The sequence below is a fragment of the Telmatherina bonti genome (assembly GCF_933228915.1).
Source record: "Telmatherina bonti genome assembly, chromosome: 12".
Lineage (NCBI taxonomy): Eukaryota > Metazoa > Chordata > Actinopteri > Atheriniformes > Telmatherinidae > Telmatherina > Telmatherina bonti.
In genome coordinates, this window is record NC_136610.1 from 11820289 (window position 1) to 11841738 (window position 21450).

Here is a 21450-nt window from a genome sequence, read left to right on the forward strand (position 1 = left end):
ATTATTTATTAGCTCCGTCTATAAATGTTGCAGCTGTTGCAGACTGAGTGTGCTGTAACAACATTTGAAATCTGTGAGCTGGCTGTGAATGGTGCACATCTTTAGAAATATTGCATCTGTTGGGTTTAGTATAAAAATAATGTTTTTGTGAGACTTTTTATTAAAACTGCTGCTTCTTCCTGTTTGTTACAAGTTGCATAAACACTCCTGCCTGTGGCATTTGGCAGAATGCATTTTATTATCATTTTTAATGTCGATATTATGGGGCATTTGCTCATTCTGCTGTCGGCTTTGTGCAGAGGAATGTCAGCTCTAGGTGTCCACTTGATGAACTGGTTCTGACAGCTGCCCATATGGTTGGAGCATAATGAGTTTTATTATTTAGGGGATGAATAAGGTCATGTTTCTCCTCCATCTCTCTGACCTCTCTGCCAGGCTGACCTTCACTATCCAAACTCTCCATGTCCCATTCACTTTCTTCCCAAATAAACATAATATTCTCTGATTTAAGATGTCTAACCTTGTGAGCTGGAGGAGAGCTTAGATGTGACATCAGCTACTATTCAACTTCCAGTTTGGTTCAGAAACGTCAAGTCAAGATCATTCAATTCTTTTCTCAACCAGGAAATATTTACTGATTAAACCAGGAAAAGTTTTACTGAGCTAAAAAGTGAAAACTACAGAACTTTGTTACTTTGATCTTGAAGTTCAATGCCAGCGTTGCATGTGTGTCGGGTTAGTTGGTGGACTTCAAATGTCACTCATGTTGTTTAAATTTTTGTTCTAAATATAGATTTTTTAAATGTTGTTACTTAAAGTCCATACTTTTGTGATAACAAGGACTATGCTGAGTTGCTGACTGTCATTCTCTGCCTGCAGGACCTCTGTGCATTTATGGTTACATGAATGTCAGCGCTGCAGGCCAGATGCCGGTGATGGAGGAGCTTATCAGTGAGAGGTGAGAATTAAACAATTTCTTATTTGTATAACTGCTTTGGTCACCACAAAGAAAATAGTTTTTTTCAGAAGCCTTATCACCATTCATCAAAGTTCAAAGATGGCGTTTTACTGAAATCTTAAAGTGGAACTATTATGTGCATTTCAGGCTAATTTATTTTTATTTCTGAGCCCAGAAGGGCTGGGATTGATCGAGTTATTGTCACAAATCTCTTTATTTACTTCAGACCGACCCTTTCCGTAGGCTGTCAGATCAGCAAAACGAGTGGATTGAGACTCTTCCGCATTAAGCCCCGCCTCCCGCCACTGCACTACATCGGGGGCGCGCACCGAAACTGCTTTCACTGTCATTGTAAAATCTCATAAACAGAAGGATTAGGCTGATATGAACTCAATAAAAAAACACAAACTACAATGTCAACACATAGCATACAGCCCTACATGTTGGAACCTGAATCAGACCCTGACAACGAAGTGGAAAACAGCAACCCACAGCAACGAATGCAGCAGGATGTCTCTCTTTGGTAAACTCACCAGCCATCGTTGGAAATAACTTTATCCCACGTTTTCCACCCGCCTGATGTATTTGTACATGCCCTTGTTAACCAGTAGAAGGTAACCAATCACCGAACCTTTTCCCCCGAGACGTCACAAGGATTTCCAAGTAGAAAAAACTCTCTAAAACGACGTGTTTTTTCGTCGCCATGGAAACCGAACGGAGTGCGTGCTGGAACTCAAACTCAAACTCAAACATGCGTTTAGGTGATAAAAAACGGTGCCGTTCACATGTCTGATGAGGATTCAACACTGTAACACTGTAGAAAGCTCAGAAAACTTGAAATACTAGAATAGGACCCCTTTAATGTGTGAGTAGTTTCATCTGACTAGCAGGATCATCTTTGAGGCTGAACTCACCAGATTATAAAATATATTTAGTGGTTTAATTGTCTTTATGGACACTTGTTACTTAGATATAACAACTATAATATAACTGAAGCACCTCTGCATTTTATACTTCACTCCTTGATACTTCATGTCTACATGTTTAAATCTGTACATTTACTTTAATTCTTGTGGTTTTGGTATCTGGTTTTATATTAAATTTGCTCTTTAGGCTTTACTCTAAGTTTTACATCCTGTACTCGTAGATCATCTTATGACTCCAGTATTTTATCAGTTAAATTGCTTTCGTTGTTTCCACCTGTGTGCTTAATACTTTGTTTTATTGTTCTGTTTTGCTGCAGTAGTATTTGCCTATTGAGAATTTTAGTTGAAGTTTTAGTTTACCCTGTAGGTCTGGTCTGTTTGTTTTTAACACCATTTCCAGCTTTCTGACTATTCTGGCCTGTGGGTCCTCCTCCATATTCACCCACAACACCATTTCCTAAGCAAAAAGCTAGTTGAGCACTTTTGGTTATTATTCTCCCTTTAGCCATAACTTTTTCTTCATATTGAAGTCCCTTTAGTGCTTAAACTAAGTATTTGTTCTTTTATAGTGTTATTTTTTATTGTATGTGGTATTGCATCAGTACATCACAGCAGGTGGCGTGTTTACACACTGCAGTAACAGAATAATCATGTCTTGACTGAAAGTACAATAGTCAAGAACTAACATACCTCTAATGCACTCTATTTAAGTTGAAAACGTTTACCTCTTTATCAAATAAATGAGTTGGGATGCATTTATCGAGCTGTTGCTTTTTCTATGTTGTGCACAAAAGCAAAGAAATTTAAAGTGACATTATCAGAGGAAGCGAGAAAAAGAAAGAGACACGTACACAGGAAGATAAAACACAAGAGTCACAAGAGTTTGCTGGTGAGAGAGAGCTGAGAAAAGAGACATGATGCAAAGTGGATTCATTTTTGTTTGGGGCACTAAAGTGCAAACATTTGACTTTTGTTGCACTACATAAGTCAGAAATTTATATAGTGTTATGATTTAAGGATTTTATCATATGCAGAAACGAGGAAGAATGTTTAATTTAAAACTTTAACTAATTAGAAACTATACTTGAGAAATCCATTTTTTTTTAAAGTAAAAAACTGAATAGCAGGCATTTCTCAAACATCCATTAGTGTTTCACATGTGTGACTCTGTTTTTGTTTCCTCCATCACATTGGGTTCATTACTGTTATGTGGACAAAACCCAACATTGTGATGGAGGCTTCCTGGACTCTGATTTACATTTCAGATATTTTTATATCATCCGCTGGGAACATAGTAATGTAATGGTAATCATGATAAACTGCTGCCTGACATGCTGAGCTTAACTCTGGACAAAACACGTGAGTGACCTGACTGACGGAATCTACAGAAAAAACAAACCCTATGTACGGAAAATTAACCTTTCTGCTGCAGAAATACCACCTGTGCTCTTATAGTTAGGATACATTCAAGAAGCAATTATCATGTATCACCTTTATTTTTGCCATTTATAAGGACATTTTTTAAATGGACCATTTTCCACTGTAACTGCTGTCATATGAATCAGTTATCAAAGGCTTGCAACACAGAAGCAGAAGAAAGACTTTTAACCACATCTTTGACCGAACAATCTAGCCAACATTAACTAGATTCATAACCAGTCTGAAATGCTTGGGACAAATCGCCAGTTCTCCGATAAAAAAAAAAAACTGTAATCAGACCATTTTTGCAACACACTCATACGCACACACAAACACAAACACACACACACACACACACACACACACACACACACACACACACACACACACACACATATATATATATATATATATATATATATATATATATTATATATATATGTGTGTGTGTGTGTGTGTGTGTGTGTGTGTGTGTGTGTGTTTGTGTGTGTGTGTATAATTTTACATCCATCCCCCTTCTGTGTTCCTTTATTTTTAAGTGACTGCATTATGTTTGTATTTTCACCACCAGATCAGCTCAGTGACCTGAATTTTCACAGATGCTGGAAGGTATTTCTGGAGGCCTCCAGTGTCCTTTCAGTGGACTTCCTGATTGATGTTTATATGCAGATGAATGGCCAATGAAAAGAAATAAATCACTAAATTTAGCCTCTGTAAAGTGCCGTCGCAGCTGCAAGAACATTGTTTGCGCTTCTCAGACTTTGTAAGTGAATATGCAAATCTGTAAAAAAATATTTGTGAACATCACCCCCCCCCCGCTGTGGTGTTTGTTGGTTGGGAAAGTTGTGTAACTACATTCCTCTACATAAAATTCCCATCATTGACATACTCCTCTGACCACCCAGTGACCTGTTTTAGTCTATATTTATTGCATTCTTCAACCGAGTACACACAAGCCACAGGGACACCTTTCAAACCCGCTCAAGTTTTCCAGAATTTTGTTTCAGACCAAGCTTAAAATAGTTCAGTCTTGCTTCCTGGAGGACAATAAAGACAGATTTTTGGAAAATTTCAACCACTTGTCAGAGTTACTTTACTCAGGGGAGGAGAGCACAAATATATATTAGTGGTGGGACTTGTCATTTTGAACAACTGCAGCTCCAATTATTCTCTAACTAAGAGTTTTACAGTAATTTTAAATTTATAAATGTTTTTAACAACACTCTATATTGTATCTGACAGTAAACCAGGATGAATTAACTACTTCAGCCTGATCACACAGCAGAGAGGTGATCGCCTCATCCTCTGACTGCAGGATTAAGCTGACGGAGGGGGGGGAGAGGGGACTTCGCAGCGGAGAGGAGAAAACTACAAGGTCTTTTAATGTTACTTACCAAGAGTCGCTGATACCACCAGAAAAAGATGCAAGATTTGTTGATGCTCATTTTGTCTTTAAATTGACTCACTAAAGGGTCTAAAGCAGCGTTAAATATAGCAGCTAAGTTAGTAATGGAAGTAGTGTGTGTAATCGGTGTGCCAGGAAATTGCTGATTTCACGATTAATTGCATTATTGTTTTTTAACGTGTTAATGTATCTACAAATAACAATAAACAATATCTATATATCTATCTATCTATATAAATATATATATATATATATATATATATATATATATATATATATATATATATATATATATATATATATATATATATATATGCATATATATATATATATATATATATATATATATATATATATATATGCATATATATATATATATATATATATATATATATATATATATATATATATATATATATATATATATATATATGCATATATATATGCATATATATATATATATATATATATGCATATATATATATGCATATATATATATGCATATATATATATGCATATATATATGCATATATATATATATATGCATATATATATATATATATATATATATATATATATATATATATGCATATATATATATATATATATATATATATATATATATATATATATATATATATATATATGCATATATATATATATATATATATATATATATATATGCATATATATATATGCATATATATATATATATATATGCATATATATTTATATATATATATATATATATATATATATATATATTATATATATTTATATATATATATATATATATATATATATATATATATATATATATATGCATATATATATATGCATATATATATATATATATATATATATATATATATATATATATATATATATATATATAATGCATAGATGTCAGCAAAATGGTTGATAAAACAGGTTTAATCAGTTTATCTTAAACAAAGTAGGCTGCATGGCCAAACTGCATTTAGACCATATTTAAAAAACAATAACATATCATATTTATATATAAGTCTGCAGATCAAACTGAATCCACAGCCTTGTTTCTTCAGGCTTCAGGGTCATCTTCACGTACAGCATTCGGTTTATCCGAGGAAACAATAGGCATTCTGGGATTTCTGCAGCACCACTGCTCTCTGTAGTCATCTTTGCCTTGGGCTTGTTGGTTAGATTAAAACACTGATCGTGCTCAAACTCCTTGGTGGTCATTTGTGTTTCTTTGGATTGGAAAAAGAAACTTTTTAGAGTTTTTTTTTTTTTTTTTTTTTTTTTACAGCTCATCAAACATTAAACATTGTGTAGCTCAAAGGCTTTAGTTTTTTAATGTTATCACTCAACCGGCAGATTTGAGGACATTTGTTTGACTTCTCGCTTTATATCACATACTAATGATAAAAGCAAAAGATGCAGATGCAGACAGTCGATAAAAGTTGGAGACCTTCATCCTTCTATAATCATACTTTGCTCTTTCACACTTTATTTCGGTAATATATTTAAAGTTCAAATATTTTGCTTTTTTTCCCACTCTTTATCTGAAGGAGAACACAAACATCTTTATCAAATTTATAATATACAGTCACCTCAAATTTATTTATGCCCTTTATTAAAGACATAGCTGAATTTACAACGGTTACTCAAATAACAAGAGACTGAAAAAGGAACAATAACAAAATGAAAAGGCTAAATTATAATTTAGTCATATAAGACATTTTTTTCATTTAACTGAGTTTTACAAAAAACAAACAAATTGGTCCTGGACAAATAAAAGCACATCGAAACATCAAAGGATTGTTCAACAAAATATTCGTTTATGACTGATGTAACATTTATTATTTTAATACATTTGTTTGCTTTTTAATAACATTTCTATTGAATCAGAATTAGGAAATAATGTAATTTGTAATTATTACTTTTGTCATTTTCAGCTTATTTCACAGGTAGCAGTTTTTTTTCCTTCTTTAACGGGAAGGTATGCATAAATGTGAGAGCAACTGTACAACATTTACCTGAATGTTTTTCTTTTTAGTGGAATATCATTGAATGTTTCTTATCATTTAAAACATGTTACAAACAATAAAAAAAAGAAAAAAAACTAATAATATTGCTGGTAATGTGAGAGAAATAGTCAAATTGATGGAAGTTCCAGTTTTGTGTTTGATGCTCTTCATCCTATTTAGGCTTTTCCTTTATTTAAGATGAAAGTAAAAAAAAGTATTATATTAAGATATATGTAATTTTGCTTTCATACATGATTGCAATTAGAAACTAAAAAATTAATAAAAATGAATACACAATGCATAAAACAAATTCACTTTTCTTTCCAAGCTTGAAAGTTTGAAATATCTTTATGAGAGTAAATAAAGAAGTAAGAAAACTAAAAAGAACTTTGGACATCAGCCATATATCTGTTTGTGAATGTCTGACCACTACGTAGACCAGCTGCTAGCTCCAGAAAAAGAATGTTTTCATTGTTTTTCTTTTTTGCCTGATGTAACAAATATAAAGGTAAGTGGCCATGCAGGGCTTTAAAACTTCTAAATCATACAGGAAGCCAGTGCAAAGAGGCCAACATATGAGTGGTGTGTTCCCTTTACTTCTATTTAAAACAAACATGATATCTGAGCTGTTCATGTCGTTTAGTTCCAGATAACATTTTCATAGGAAAATTGCCACACAGTTGGCATTAGATATAATGCTGAGACAATATCAGTTTATGAGATTAGATAATCATTTAATTATGTTCTAAATGACATTTTAATGTGTTGCATCTTTTGTTTTGGAATTGTGGTGTTACATTATGGACGAGATCCAGCCCTTGGCAGCCTGGACACAAATGTACACCTGCTCCAGCAGGTGGGATTTATAGTCTCACCTGTGACCACATGATGCCCCACATAAATGGCTCTTAATGTCATATATACATGTTTGTTTGGTCTGTGTCTCATAATAATTTGAGAGGATAGACTTATGATACACCTCTCCTGCAGATCGTCCTTTCCTGTCCAAGTCTTCCTTGTTATTTGATGTCATCATCCTCCATTTAATGGTGTAACACAAAGTTGTTTTTTTTACAGGATTTTCCTTTAAAATCTAGATTAGACTCGTTGCTGTTAGCAGCCTTTTGTGGACATGATCTGACTGTTTTCTTAAACAGCCTTTCAAACCCTAAAGCTTCGCATGAGTCAATGTTATGTCTTAAAATCTGAATAATCCCTGAAAAGTCTCTTTTAGTATACAGCAGATGGTTCTTTCTTGCACATACGGCTAAATAAAAGTGTATTTTACAAAAATAAAAATGAGAAAAATGTAATACTATTTATTTAAACAATTCTATTCACATTCCTGCATTAGACACAGACAGGACAGACGGTGCATGTGTGCATCCAGAACACTTAACGCTTTTATGAAGGACGGTCAGGTTAACAATAACAAGCTGCAGTATCATGAATAATCCCTGGGACAGCTGTAGGTTATCGCTAACCTCAATGATGAAAAGATTTTACAGGAAATTGCATTTACACACAAAAAAACAAATGTCAAGAACACAATTATTTTTTTTTATTATTTTTTTTTATTTGTCTCTGTATCATCCTGTGGACACACTCATAGATGTTCAAGAATGATTAAGCCTTCAACACTGCATCTAACCTGGCTTTAAAAGACTTCAGACGTAAAAAAAAAAACCCTAATATGATGAGATAAATGGTCATGTTGTATTAGCTGTGTTATTAAACTGTGGTTTTTCCACATTTTTTTTTTTTTGTTAATTAATGAAGTCAGAGTTGTCTTAGGAAGCAAAAATACTTGTATATGTTAAACCTGCTGTGCTGTATATGATATATACATTATAATGTTTGTGTATAATTTATATTCCAGTTACACCTTTATACTTCACCTTCTGTGTCAGATTTGGACACATTGTTCACAAAGAACAGGACAGAATTTATTAGAATATTTTGGCACGTATAACTGGTAACCCAATGGGACTTCAGGATGCTGCTGTCCTGATGCGAGTAATGATGTTTGCAGCCAGCTCGAGTTTTAACTCCCTGTCACTTCATCTTTTTAGTTAGTTTTTTTTTCTGTGAAATGCAAAAGGTTTGGTGGTTCCAATCCTTAATTAATTCCTGTTAAACGTGGCTAAAGTAGCAGTCCTCCAACCAGAATATCTGCAGCTGAAATTCTGCCCATAAAAACGACTGTATGTTTCATAATGCATGGTTTACTTTGATTTTGCAACACTTTAGCTTGTTAAAAGGGTGAGAAGATACATTTGTTATGTGACACCTTTTTCAAATGCAATTATGATGCGTAAGTATATGCAGATGGTCAGTAAAATAGCCAAGGATTTTGCTTATAATCACAATCATTTGACACTTTTAATTCGCAAGTACACTGCACCACATATATAGTTGCAGTCAGAATGATTTAACCCTACTAATGTCTATAAACATGTAGAGATATGAAACCTCTTGGATCAACCACCATAAGTTTAAAATGGATCCTTAATTCACGAACTTTGTCAAGGCTTTATTAGTTCTTGCATTTCACAATTAAATTCTGGTGTTCAGTCTGTCAGTGCTGATTCCCAATGATGGCAGATGGCTTTTCATTCCATTTTCTACAATATTCTGTAAGGAGTCAGACAATAGAATAGGGGGGGGGGAACAGATTTATTATTGCTAAAGACTTGCAGGACCACCTACTGAAGGAGCGAACAGAAATATTGCTTCAGGCTGCAGCTTGGACAAATGGAGAATAAGCAGAGCTTAAAGCCACATGACACATAGAAATGACACAATGCATCGATGAATGAACCAGGTAGACTAGGAGTGTCAAAAGTCGGTCCTTTAAGGTTGCTCCAACATAGCTGACTCAGATTAAATGGATCCAACAGTCTATGAAGTTCTGCAGAATGACTCAGAGCAGGGATGCATAAAACCTTGCAGGATTGTGGCCATCCGGGAAGACAGCTGGACATGGACAGCTCTGAGAGTTTGTTTGTGCATTGATGAGACCAAGCGGAATCTGTTCCAATGCACCGATGAGCAATAATAAAGCATTTGTGAGTTTGCCTTACTGGGCTCTGCCTCTGCAGGAGCAGGTAAACTTCTACTTTAAACATCTGCGACGGGCTGTCACTTGAAATCTATGGTGGGAATAGAAATCAGCGGCAGCGCACAAACCAAAGGGTTTTGTGTGGTGCTGCAGTAACCTTTGGATTTCCTAACAATAGCATCAGCTTCTCCTCTGACCTACAGAGAAAGGCTGAGCTGTGCTCACACTATCATGTATTATGTAACAGATCTCATATTAGCAACAATATCATTTTTACGGGAGTTTTAGTAGTTTTGTTTGACATGAGCAATGTTGTAAAGACACCAACAAGCCTTTTTATATTTGTTACTGGAAAGGGAGGCAGGGGGCCACTGACCACCACAACACTTAAAGCTACTCCCCACCCTCTCCAGGTTCCAGTGTTGAAAAATCATATCAAACTTATCCTGAGTAAACCAATATTTACTTGAAGATGTTAAAGTGCAAAAGAATAATGCTAACAATGCAGCAGAGTGCTACGCACCGCCTCCATTTTAATATTAGCATGTTGACGCTAGCATATTTGCAACCTACAAATGAGTATAAGTATATGGGTAAGAGAAATGAAGTTGTGTGTGTCAGTAATATTTAATAAGCAAACCAGGGGGTTGGGGCGCAGGGGTTCAGCCATTTGCAGTGGCAGGTCCAATATTTTGGAATACTCTTCCCCATGACTTACACACCCACACTGATCTGCCTCTGCTCAATGCCAGACTTAAAACCTATGTATTTAATAAGGCTTTTTGCTTGTAGTATTTATTTTGATGTGTTTGATGCTTTTAATACCTTTTGTGTTGTCAAGTAGTTCAACTTTCTGTTATTTTTCCTTTATAAATAAGGGAAAAATATATGATGTTAAGCCCCTTTGCTCAGCTCGAGTGTTGTCATAAGATGCTATAGAAATAATCTTTGATTGACTTATTAAAAATGCCAAACATGAAGTACTCCTTCAGGAGTAGAATCTCAGCACTTCTGGATGGTGAATGAAGTAAAGTCTTTTACATGACTTCTCATTGTAATAACGGAGATATTATTGGACATTTAACTTTTCCTTGAAACTGTGTGGAACAAGCACAGTATGTTGGGAACTAATTTTGAGCAAGGGAGTTTTGCTTCATGTGTCTGAAAGGAACAGATTTAACAGCTTGAGATGGAAATGACCATGCAGGTCAGCGCTGCTCATCCCAAATGCTGATGACAACCATCCCAAGGCGGCCCAGTAACCTGCCTGTAATCAGAAGCAACTCTACAGTCTCTTGGAGGCCAAACTAGTGTTCATCATTCTTATGTTATGATATTTTGAAACTATAACAATATTATGATAATATTCTATACAATAACTTTGTTGTTATAGTGTTAATTCACTCAAAAGCAACTTTTAAATGTTCTTTGGCAACTTTCATTATTCTTCCACTAATTGATGCTTCATTAGATACAATTTCCATTTCATTAAACTGGGACAACACGATTATATGGTTCCAGTATAGAAGATTAAACTATGTGCTGAAGCATTATGACTCTTTAGGATGACATTTACAGCATAATAAAGCACATTGTTTTCTGAAGCAGAAAGCCTTCTGGATACATAATAAAGTAAATATTAACACACAACAAACTTCCATTCATTCACCTTTAGCAGTACATTATCCAGCTTTCTTGTCTTTAAATTTTATAACATTGCAGTCTTAGATGACTGTTTAGTTTAGGTGGAAACAGTGTTTATTTATTAACTAAAGAAAGAGGATTGTTCAAGTTTTTAACTTGTTCAACATGATACTGTGGGAGTGAACAGCAGCAGGACAGACTCTGCTGCTGTCCTGATGCTTTTCTTGGCTTTCCCTGTTTTTCTTCAGATGACTTCTATTCGTTTTAATAAATCGTCTCTCATGTTTGTATACGTATGATACATGTAGCCAATTGATGCCACTGCAAACTATCCATGTTGTCTCCTCTGTCCATTTAAAATCAGTTTGCCCTCAGAGACCCCCAGTGCTGGGAGGGACCTTAGGATGCCTCTTGGCAAGGGGCGCCTCTGCATGTGGCATCTCTGAATATTCAAAGATAATGAGCAACAAACTTAGAATAGACTAGACTAGACTAGACTAGACTAGACTAGACTGGAATAGAATAGAATAGAATAGAATAGAATGGAATAGAATAGAATGGAATAGAATAGAATAGAATAGAATAGAATAGAATTATTCCAAAACCAGGGGTCAGTCCTAGCTTACATTCATGGATTCAGTGGAAATAAAATACAGTGTTTGGCCTCTGTTCAGAATGACCTTGCAGTCATTTCTGAGGTGTTTTTTTTTTATTTTTTTTTTTATAAAGGGGAATATGTAGTATGATACACTTCTCTGTATGACTGATTCCCAGATGCATAAAACTGTTTAGGAAGTTAATACATACATATTTAACATGAAAGAGTGTCTACTATGATGTCTGCAGGACTGCACCATATACTCTTTATTTAGTTTTACCATATTTTAGTGTCTTTTGATTGATCTTTCAGTGCAGGTATGATTTAGAGGCTGAAGAACTGGCGTAGAAAATATTCCAGTTGCTTTAGTCGGTGCATTTTATTGCGTTTTTAAATGTTAGAGCCAGAAGCGGTAGCAAAGTAACAAGCATTTGGTCCTTCACTGAACCTTTTGTTAGCTTGTTTACCCTTGCACACAGCAGATCCTTAAAGTTTGCGAAAGGAGAATGTCCCAACAAAGTCCTATGTTGCATCACAGTATATCTATCTTTAACCACCACCATGCAATATATTACATGTCAAATGCATCCTGCAATGTAATAGCTCATGCCGGGCACTTCTGCGACCACAGAGTGTGATCATCCCTGAGCAGGCAGCTGTGTTCAAGCCATAAGTCAATATGATGCAGTCAGTCAGACTCAGACTGATCAGATAGCAGCCAGCTTCCCTTTCCTCTTCAGGAATCATCTTTCCCGGCCGCTCTGCTGTTTACTTTGCCTCTCTGCAACACCTCAGGTGTCCTGTGACAGATCCTGTTTTCAGGGTGATTGCTTTCAACAGGAAAGTTCAGCCACACGGCATAAAGCCCAACACACAGCTGGAGAGAGCATGTCGCCACCGCCTGCTTGTGCTGCTACGCTACATTTATCAATTGTTTTCTGATTTATTTTGCTTATACTGATGTTTTTAATCCATTCCGAGATGCAGCCAACCCCTTGTCATTCTTTCACTTACAGCCGATTTGTCAAATCCAGCAGCGGCTCAGAGATGCAGTCATGGTGTCGTTTCATGTTTGTGCTGCGACTGTGGTTCATATTTGCGCAAAAATCTATCTTACCAATTGACTTTTGTCATTACTTGCATTTGTCACTAATATGGGTTATAAAATGAGTCTGTTATTAGTCCTATTTCACATGATTTTTTCTTTTTTGTTGTTTGTGCTTTACCATTCCTTGCTTCTACAGTTAAAACACTTAAACATATATTTGTATATTTTATTGTCCAAGAATCTCCATAAGCTGTTAAAGGTAGAGTGTGTAAGATTTTCAATATTTTCAAAATAAATGACCTAATAAAATAACTACAATCATAATTCGATTTTTTTTTAAAATATGTAGGTTCCAGTCTGTCCATATTTGATGCGTTATTAAATTACAAGTTTAATTAATGACAAGGACCCTTCTTAAATGTTTGCCTAGCAGTAAAGAAAAAGGGCTTTTTGTCATTTGTCATTAATTAAACTTGTAATTTAATAATGCATCAAATATGGATAGACTGGAACCTACATGTTCAAAACACTATCGAATTATGATTGTAGTTATTTTATTAGTTAATTTATTTTGAAAATATTGAAAATGTTACATACTCCACCTTTAAAGGAAAGGTCATTATTTACTACAACAGTAAATGGCAGATTTAATATACAGTATAACCTATTAACCCTGGAGATCTGTCCCTATGCTTTAGGCCGCTGCTCAAGTATATTATCTCAATATGTCAATCAAAAGACCTACTTGAACTTTTTCCGAGTAAAAGTAATTGGGATAACCGCAAAAAAAATACAAAACCCTTTTATAATTAAATTTAAATATCCTCTTGGAATGATGCAGCTATAGCTCTAAACCTTTATGAAATCATAGTACATCCTGTCAACAAACCACAACCAACACAAGTTAAATCCAAGTTCAGAATACAGTATTCTCTGTGTCATTATACAGTTATATTCTTCTCACTACATGTTGAAGTCATTACATTCTCTCTACATGACTGATTGACAGAGGATGCTGAAACATAATTGCGATATTGAGCCCTCATCGCATCAGTCTGATCCTTATCAAGCATTTCCAGCTCTCATGCAGATAGCTGTTTCGTTATCAGTAACACTATACTCTGATACAAGTTGTTAGCAGTGATTCAGTCTGTTTCTGTCACCTCGTTGTTCAAGAGAACTGGCAGTTTCTGTCAGTTCTGCTGTTTGGTGGCTGTGTTAAATTCTGCAGACCTGGCAGGCAACAAAGTGCATCGTCATTTTCTTTCACAAGCTGAATAATTCATTCAGCAACCGCTTATGTAATCTCAATGAATAAAAAAAAACAAAAAAAAAAACATTTGAGCTTGAGCTTGCACATGTAGTGAAAGAATGAATAAACAAAAAAGCAAACAGGATGCAGCGACTTCCATTCAGCTCAGACGGGATCAGATCCGTGAAGTGAAGCGTGCTTACGAAGCTGTCAAACTCTCCAGTGATAAAATGAAATCTGTCAAGCCACTGAATAAAGAGGAGCCTGCAGGCGGTGGACTGCCGAGGGCACTTTGGCTGGAATGAACTCTTCGTTACACAGTGTTTATATTCGGCTTCTGTTCATGCCTGACAAGGTGATTAATCCCACCTGTCACTGACAGTACTTCCAGGCACGTGCTGGTTCCAGTCGCTTTCTGTTCTTCAGAGATAATTCATTAAAATCGTATCATCTGGATTCATTAGTTGAGAAGCGATGCCATTACCTATAAGCCTGCCTGAAAATTTCAGTTTTAAGTTGTTTTTAGGTGCAAGAAAAAAATAAGTTATTAAACTATATTTTGATTAGATGTAGATGTCTATCTAGGGCTCTTGCGAGGAAGGGGACGTCCCACCCCTGTGCGTTGAGCCAACCAGGTGGACCAGTTTTTTCCAATGTTGGCAGTCTTGAGCCAGCTGCTCTGCATTCTCCAAGGTAACTCCATTTGTCGGAGGTCACCTGCAATAATGTCCGGCCACCGAGTGCGGGGTTTGTCTCGTGGTCGTTTCCAGCCGGCAGCCTGTGAATTGAACTGGAAGATGGCTCTCACTGGGTGGTCAGAGAGAAGGCGGAGTACATGACCAAAGCAGCCGACGAGACGTTGTGCGGCCAGGCAAGATGCTCTGGGCTGGCACGTGCCTGCTCCGAGCACCTCATTAGTGACCTTCAGGGGCCATCTGATGTTTTCGACGGTTCTGGCAGCCAGGGTTTTGTTTAAGGGCCATGTTTCCGAGCCGCAGAGCAGGTTGGGGACTAAAGTAGAGTTGTAAATCCGGAGCTTTATCTTGCGTAAGATGGCCTGGTGCCATCAGAGTGGTTTCCAGAGAAACTGCAGAGCTGATGCTGCCAGGGTTCTTCTATAGATAATATCAGATGTATGGTCCTCGTTGGCTGTCACTATGGACCCTAGGGACCATCCTGCTGAGCACATCTTACATCCAGCTGAGAGATGCCCTGGGCATATATAGTCAAGCGGCAGAGAAGTTTGGCCTCCGAGTAAACTTGGAAAAAAACAAATTCATGTATGTTGGAGATGGTCAAGACCAGTTAGATGTGTAAACAGTTATCAACAGGGACAAAGAAGATGTTGTGATTTGCTGTTAATCAGCTGTTATTTGTAGGCATGTACAATCTGACAGACTTGACAGATTCACCAGGTTTTCCACATCCCCACCATCTGTTGGTCTTTGGAGGAGAGAGTCCCAAGTGTGTGGGAGAATAAAAGCTTCTATGTCCCTGTTGATGGTGTGTGCATGGTCTGTTTTCTGATTTCTCTTATTTCCTTTATCCATCTTTTTGGCTTTGTTTGTCTCTGCTTTGGTGATTTGTGTGATGTCCCACCCAATGATATAATTGTTTCTCATGCAGAGATCTTGTATGTATTGGATCATAAAATGGTACTTATGTGGGAGTCCAAACAGGAAGAGGTGATTATAGTTGAGTTAAGAAGTGTTAGGAAGAGGCGTAGGCTGCTAATGTTTTGGAGATGAAAGTAAGCCATGTGAGATGTTAAGAAAATCATGCTATTGAGGATGACACCACAATGGAAGAGACAAGAGAGATGGTAGAGCAAATGACTGAAGTTGTAAAACAATGGTATGGGGCTAAAAAAGATTTCTTTGATTTGAGAAATTGAACACAAACCAGGACTTTTATGGAGACCGCCAGCAAGGGATAAAGGTGGGAGGGCTGGGATCTGGTTTGGAGGAGAGATGGAGCTCGGCGTCATCCATGTAGCAACAAAAGTAAACATGATGTTTCAGAAAGAAAAGGCTGAGTGGAGGAATGTAAATGATAAATAGTAGGCGCCCCCTGACCAAAACCTGAGGCACACCAATGGTCACTGGGCATTTATAAGAAGTGAATGATTTTCAGATTGATAAACTGAAGAGAGATAGGACTTAAACCAGTGTTTCTTAATCCTGGTCCTCAGGGCCCACTGCCCGGCACGTGTTTTACGTAACCCTACTTGAACACACTTGACTCAAATTAATGCTTCATTATCAGGTTTTTCATTGAACCTAGCAAGCACTTACTGTAAGTTAATCTGCATCAGGTGTACATGGAGTAGATAGGAACTAAAACATGGAACACTGACATAAACTACCCAAGAGGTGTGTGTGTGTGTCAATGCCAGTGCTGTAAATTCTCCTCAGAGGAATAGTTTGCGAAATAATTTCAAAGGCCGCATTCAGGTCAAGGGCGAGGAGAATAGATAAGAGCTAGAATCTTCATGAAGAAGGAGATCATTTGTGATTTGAAACAGAGTAGGGAGAACAGAAGCAGTAGCAGATCTAGAAAACTTTACATGGTGTGGCAGAGAAGGGCTTTCCATTGGTATAGGTAGCACTGTGGCCTCACAGCAAGAAGGTGGGATAGCTGGGATAGGCTCCAGCTTCCTGTGATCCCAAATTTGACAAAGTGGTTGAAAATTTGGATGGTTGGATTGATGGATGGGTGGCAAAGAAATGGCAAGAAGTATAGGCAGGGGGATATTAGTGGCATTTATATGAAACACTATAGATCCAATCTAAGGTCTAATAGGTACAAAATGGGCCATGTAAACACCTCAGTTTATTATTATCCTTCAAAGAAAACAAACAAACAAACAAACAAAAACACACACACACACACACAAGTGAGTCACTAACTGCATGCAGCTAGTGAATGTATTAAATTGGTTCAAAATTGGGTCTTCACATGGACGGGTGTTTGGCAAATTTGACAGATTGGATTCAGGTGCTGTCTATTTGTGTTTCCACGCAGAATTCCCTCTTTTAATGATGTCAAGAGACTGCTTTTTCTTCAGCACAGAATCAAACAGACACCAAGTCTTATGTAAACTCTCTCAGTCCCAGTTGTTTAAGTCCTCACACAACTGAAAGTGGATTGTCATCTATTTTTCGTCTGCAGAGGACTGGTAAACACAGCTGCCAGCTTTGGGAGTTCAGTATTGTGGTTTTAGTCAACAGGTTCAGCACAAAGCTAATCAAAGCAGCTTCTTCTCAATTGACAGCTGGTTGTAGGCAGGTGATGCAAAACTAAACATGGAAAGAAATGCTTTGAGTGTAAAGGCTATAAGTATATGTGTTTTTGCACACAACCAAATTTGCCTTTTAGGCTTACTTTGTGAAGAGTAAAACAAAAAAAACCTTAATTACAGACAAAACATTTTACAAAACTTCTAAAGATAAGGTTATAAATCAAAACAGTAATATAAAGAATGACAAATTAAATTGCATGAAACCATTTGATTTTAAATGTAATTAGGCATTTAACAAAGATATTTCAAGGCTAAATTAATGCTCCAATTTTTTTTATCTTTGTGCGGAAAAAAGAAAAAGAGTACAGTTTCTATGTGGTTATCCACAGGGACTGTGGTTATGCATATCTTTTATTAAGTGTATTTTGCTTTTACTGAGCTGTACAGCTACCAATACAGACTAGCTGACTGAAGGAACCATCTCACCTAAACCTGTTCTTAGCAAACGCTGCAGCTTCTTTTTATTTTATGGTGTTTCTAAAGAACCTTTCCACATGTAGAAAATACATTGTTCAGCCAACAAAGATCACTGTCTGCATCTTACTAAGCAAATAGGTCCAAGTCTTTTATTGAAGAATTACTGCATGATTATCTTTCAGCTGGCAACAGATTTTTTAAGCCCAGCTGATGCAATAAGTAGCTTCCCATTTCTTAAACCACCATATGGACATACACATCCCATGGCTATGGAAAAGATACAATTCTATTTAGTAAGGGAAATCGTTAGCTTGATTCAAGCACAGAAAACATCCAAGGGGATTTCAAAAACTACTAAAATTGGATTCAGAGCTGTTCCAAATTACTATTATTATTTAAAACTGAAGGGATAGTGGGGAACAATGAAGAAGTGTGGTTGGAAAAAAATCCGGAATGAAGGTGATTAGTGATCACTTAAACGTGTGATGATATAAAAGTAAAAACAACAGTAGAACTTGGGGCAGAGTTTAATAGCGAAAGTAGGAATATTTCCACTAGCACAATGTGAAAGGGGACTAAAGAGCTGCGAAGCCACAGAACATAATGATCAGACTTTGGAGCAATGAAAGGTCATGTGGTCATATGGATATATCCTGTTTCAGAGTAATGGGAGCATCAGGGAGAGAAGATAGGCCAATGAAGTGATGCAGCCATCTTGTCTACTACCTACTGTACAAGCCTGTGGGGGGAATCTATGATGTAGGATCACAGCATTTGGTCTGGTCTAAATTTATTCATATTCATTTCCCAAGAAAATAATGACATGATTCACTGGGCTCAATTTGTGAAAGTGTGATTCAGGGATCATGAGGCAGCATTTTCACACAAGTCCAGACCTGAACCTCATTGAGAATTTCTGGGATCATCTACAACCATCTGTGCAGGATCTTGTGAAAAATTAATGAAACGATGGGTGAAAATAAATCTAGTAAGATTGCAGAAGCTTATCAAAACAACGAATTATCAAAATTTGTTGTTTTGATAGCGAATTATCAAAACAACAATAATTGTGATTGGAACACCTTTCACTGTTACAATCACAGTGAAAGGTGATCCAGAATAAAATATTGTATTGTGACCTTTTTTATTTTATTTTACTAGGCAGTGTATTTAGTTCTTGGAATCAGATTGATGTAGATAACTCTTACAAAATTAAGCCGTTTGTAACTGCATGGGCTCCAAGACAAAACTGAATAATCTGCCACAGGTTGAAAATGTTTTACCACTTAGTTTATGTTCTGCCTGAGAGGTTAATGTAACATGTAGCAGAATAGTTAGAACTCAAGAAATTTAGATGAAAAGCTACATCAAGTAGCTACAAGCACAAAAAAATTATAAATGTGTTGCAAAAATATTGTTTAAACATATCTGCTTGGCTGTTTAGTAATAGGCTAAATTTGATTGAATATTTTCATTGTAGTTTGTCGCTCCAGTAAACAGTAGTTAATAAAAATATGTCCTCAGCATTTAGTCAATGTCATGTCAGTTGGTTTTCAATAGCTAAATAGACAAAGTTCTATTTACAGTCAAAATTTCATTTAGAATCATCATGAAGTCTTTTAGCAAGTATTTTTCTCTCATTCTTATCTGTTTCTCGTGGCCCATAAGGCATTTTCAGACTCTGGAAAACTGGGGGGTAACATCTGACCAGGGGGTGCAGATAAATTGGTTAAAACACCAGAACATACCAAAATACCAGGTGTGCACACGGTGTGTGATCTTGTTTCATGTTGATTACAGACTCCTGAACTAAGTATAATTAAATCAAAATTGGATCTTGGCAGAATTTCTGATACCAACAAAGAAAACGTTGGCATGGCAACATGGCAAGGCAACAGTTGTCCATGGCGAGGCAAAGCATGTTTATTTGTACAGCACCTTTCATGTAGACAACATCTATCTATCTATCTATCTATCTATCTATCTATCTATCTATCTATGTATCTATCCATCCATCCATCCATCCATCCATCCATCCATCCATCCATCCATCTGTCTTTTCAATCATCAACTTGCTCCCGGAATTAATTGATTAACATAAATACATCATTTACTTGCTTTCCAATGGAAAATTGTTGTGGTCTTTGCTGAATTAAAGTTGCACCAGCAGCTGTCGGTACAATTGTACCGTTGGTGTTTGTGATCATCAAAGGTGATGTGAAATTTTTTATTAATTGAATTTTTTTTTCTATATATATTTTACCTTTTCCTAATAATACGTGTTATAACAATGATAATAATTAAAATGATTACATAGCTTAAATTCTCCATGGTTACAGGAGGGCATGGCTAAAAAAAAGTCACATTTGTATGTAGTTGTCTGGAGAATGGAAGATAAAGTTTCCAACTCATATGATTGTTTTGGGATTGAAATATATGTTACATGTAGAGGTGTTCTCTATATTGATACATATAAACTGACACACAAGCCAGTAAAAAAGGCATTAATGCACTAATTCTGTCATTGTGGTGGATTCTCTTGAGGAAAACCTTCAGTGGTAACACACTGCTCATCCAGAGCAGATTCCATAGTCAGTCAAGTCTATAAAAAGTCATTAGATGCAGTACATCTGTGAAATCTTTGAGAGACTTTAGTGTCTATCTCTATGGTGAAGGGTTCTGATGTCTATTCTCATTCACCCTGGCAGATATGAGGCTAAATGAAAGACAGCATTTGCTTTGTGTCTTGCTGGCAGATGCGACAAATATCTTCAGTCTACTTGTCAGACTCAAATCATTTCTAATTACATGCAGGTAAAACCTGAGTCAAAAGTGATGAATGTAAATTTATAGAAAAATAGGAAAAAAAAATACCACAAATTCATGTAAATAATTTAGGAATTCACAACTGATTCTCTACAATCTGTCAAAACTAAGCACTTGAGTGGAATGGGTTTTATTTGTCAGTGTCAAGTGCTGTCTTAGTAATTGCTGCATTGTTCTACTGAAAGTGGTTTTGATGCCGTTGACAAGGCTGACAATCCTGTAAAAGAACTTTGAAAGCAGGAGTTTCCTTTTTTCTTCCTAAATGGGAAAAGAACACCTGCTTCTTCATGTATACAAACCAGCATGAAATTGTAGACGTGAGCCATCGTTCATATAAAAATACATCCCATCTATCATCACATCATGATGCTGACTGCAGCATTTGTTTAACCACTCAGCTTCTGATAGAGTCTTAAATTGTAGATGGGAAATAATCTTCCTGAAGCTGAAGTCCTTTCTGCATTACTTTAATAGAGTCCAAAAGTGCTGGTCAGAGCTAAAACAATGACTCTGTGATGGTAGAGCCAAGCAGAGCTTCCTCACTGCACAACGGTGGCAGTTTATCAGGTAGGCTTATGGCTTCTTA

General features: G+C 36.3%; 1 protein-coding gene across 1 annotated transcript in view; it reads left to right on the forward strand.

Annotated features, from left to right (window-relative positions):
- Nucleotides 1-884: 884 nt before the first annotated feature.
- Nucleotides 885-21450, forward strand: part of htr4 (5-hydroxytryptamine receptor 4) — a 179432-nt gene continuing 158866 nt past the window's right edge. The window contains exon 1 of the mRNA XM_079249570.1: nucleotides 885-958. Coding sequence (XP_079105696.1) covers nucleotides 903-958 — 56 coding nt within the window. The 5' untranslated portion in view covers nucleotides 885-902. The remainder of the gene's footprint in view (nucleotides 959-21450) is intronic.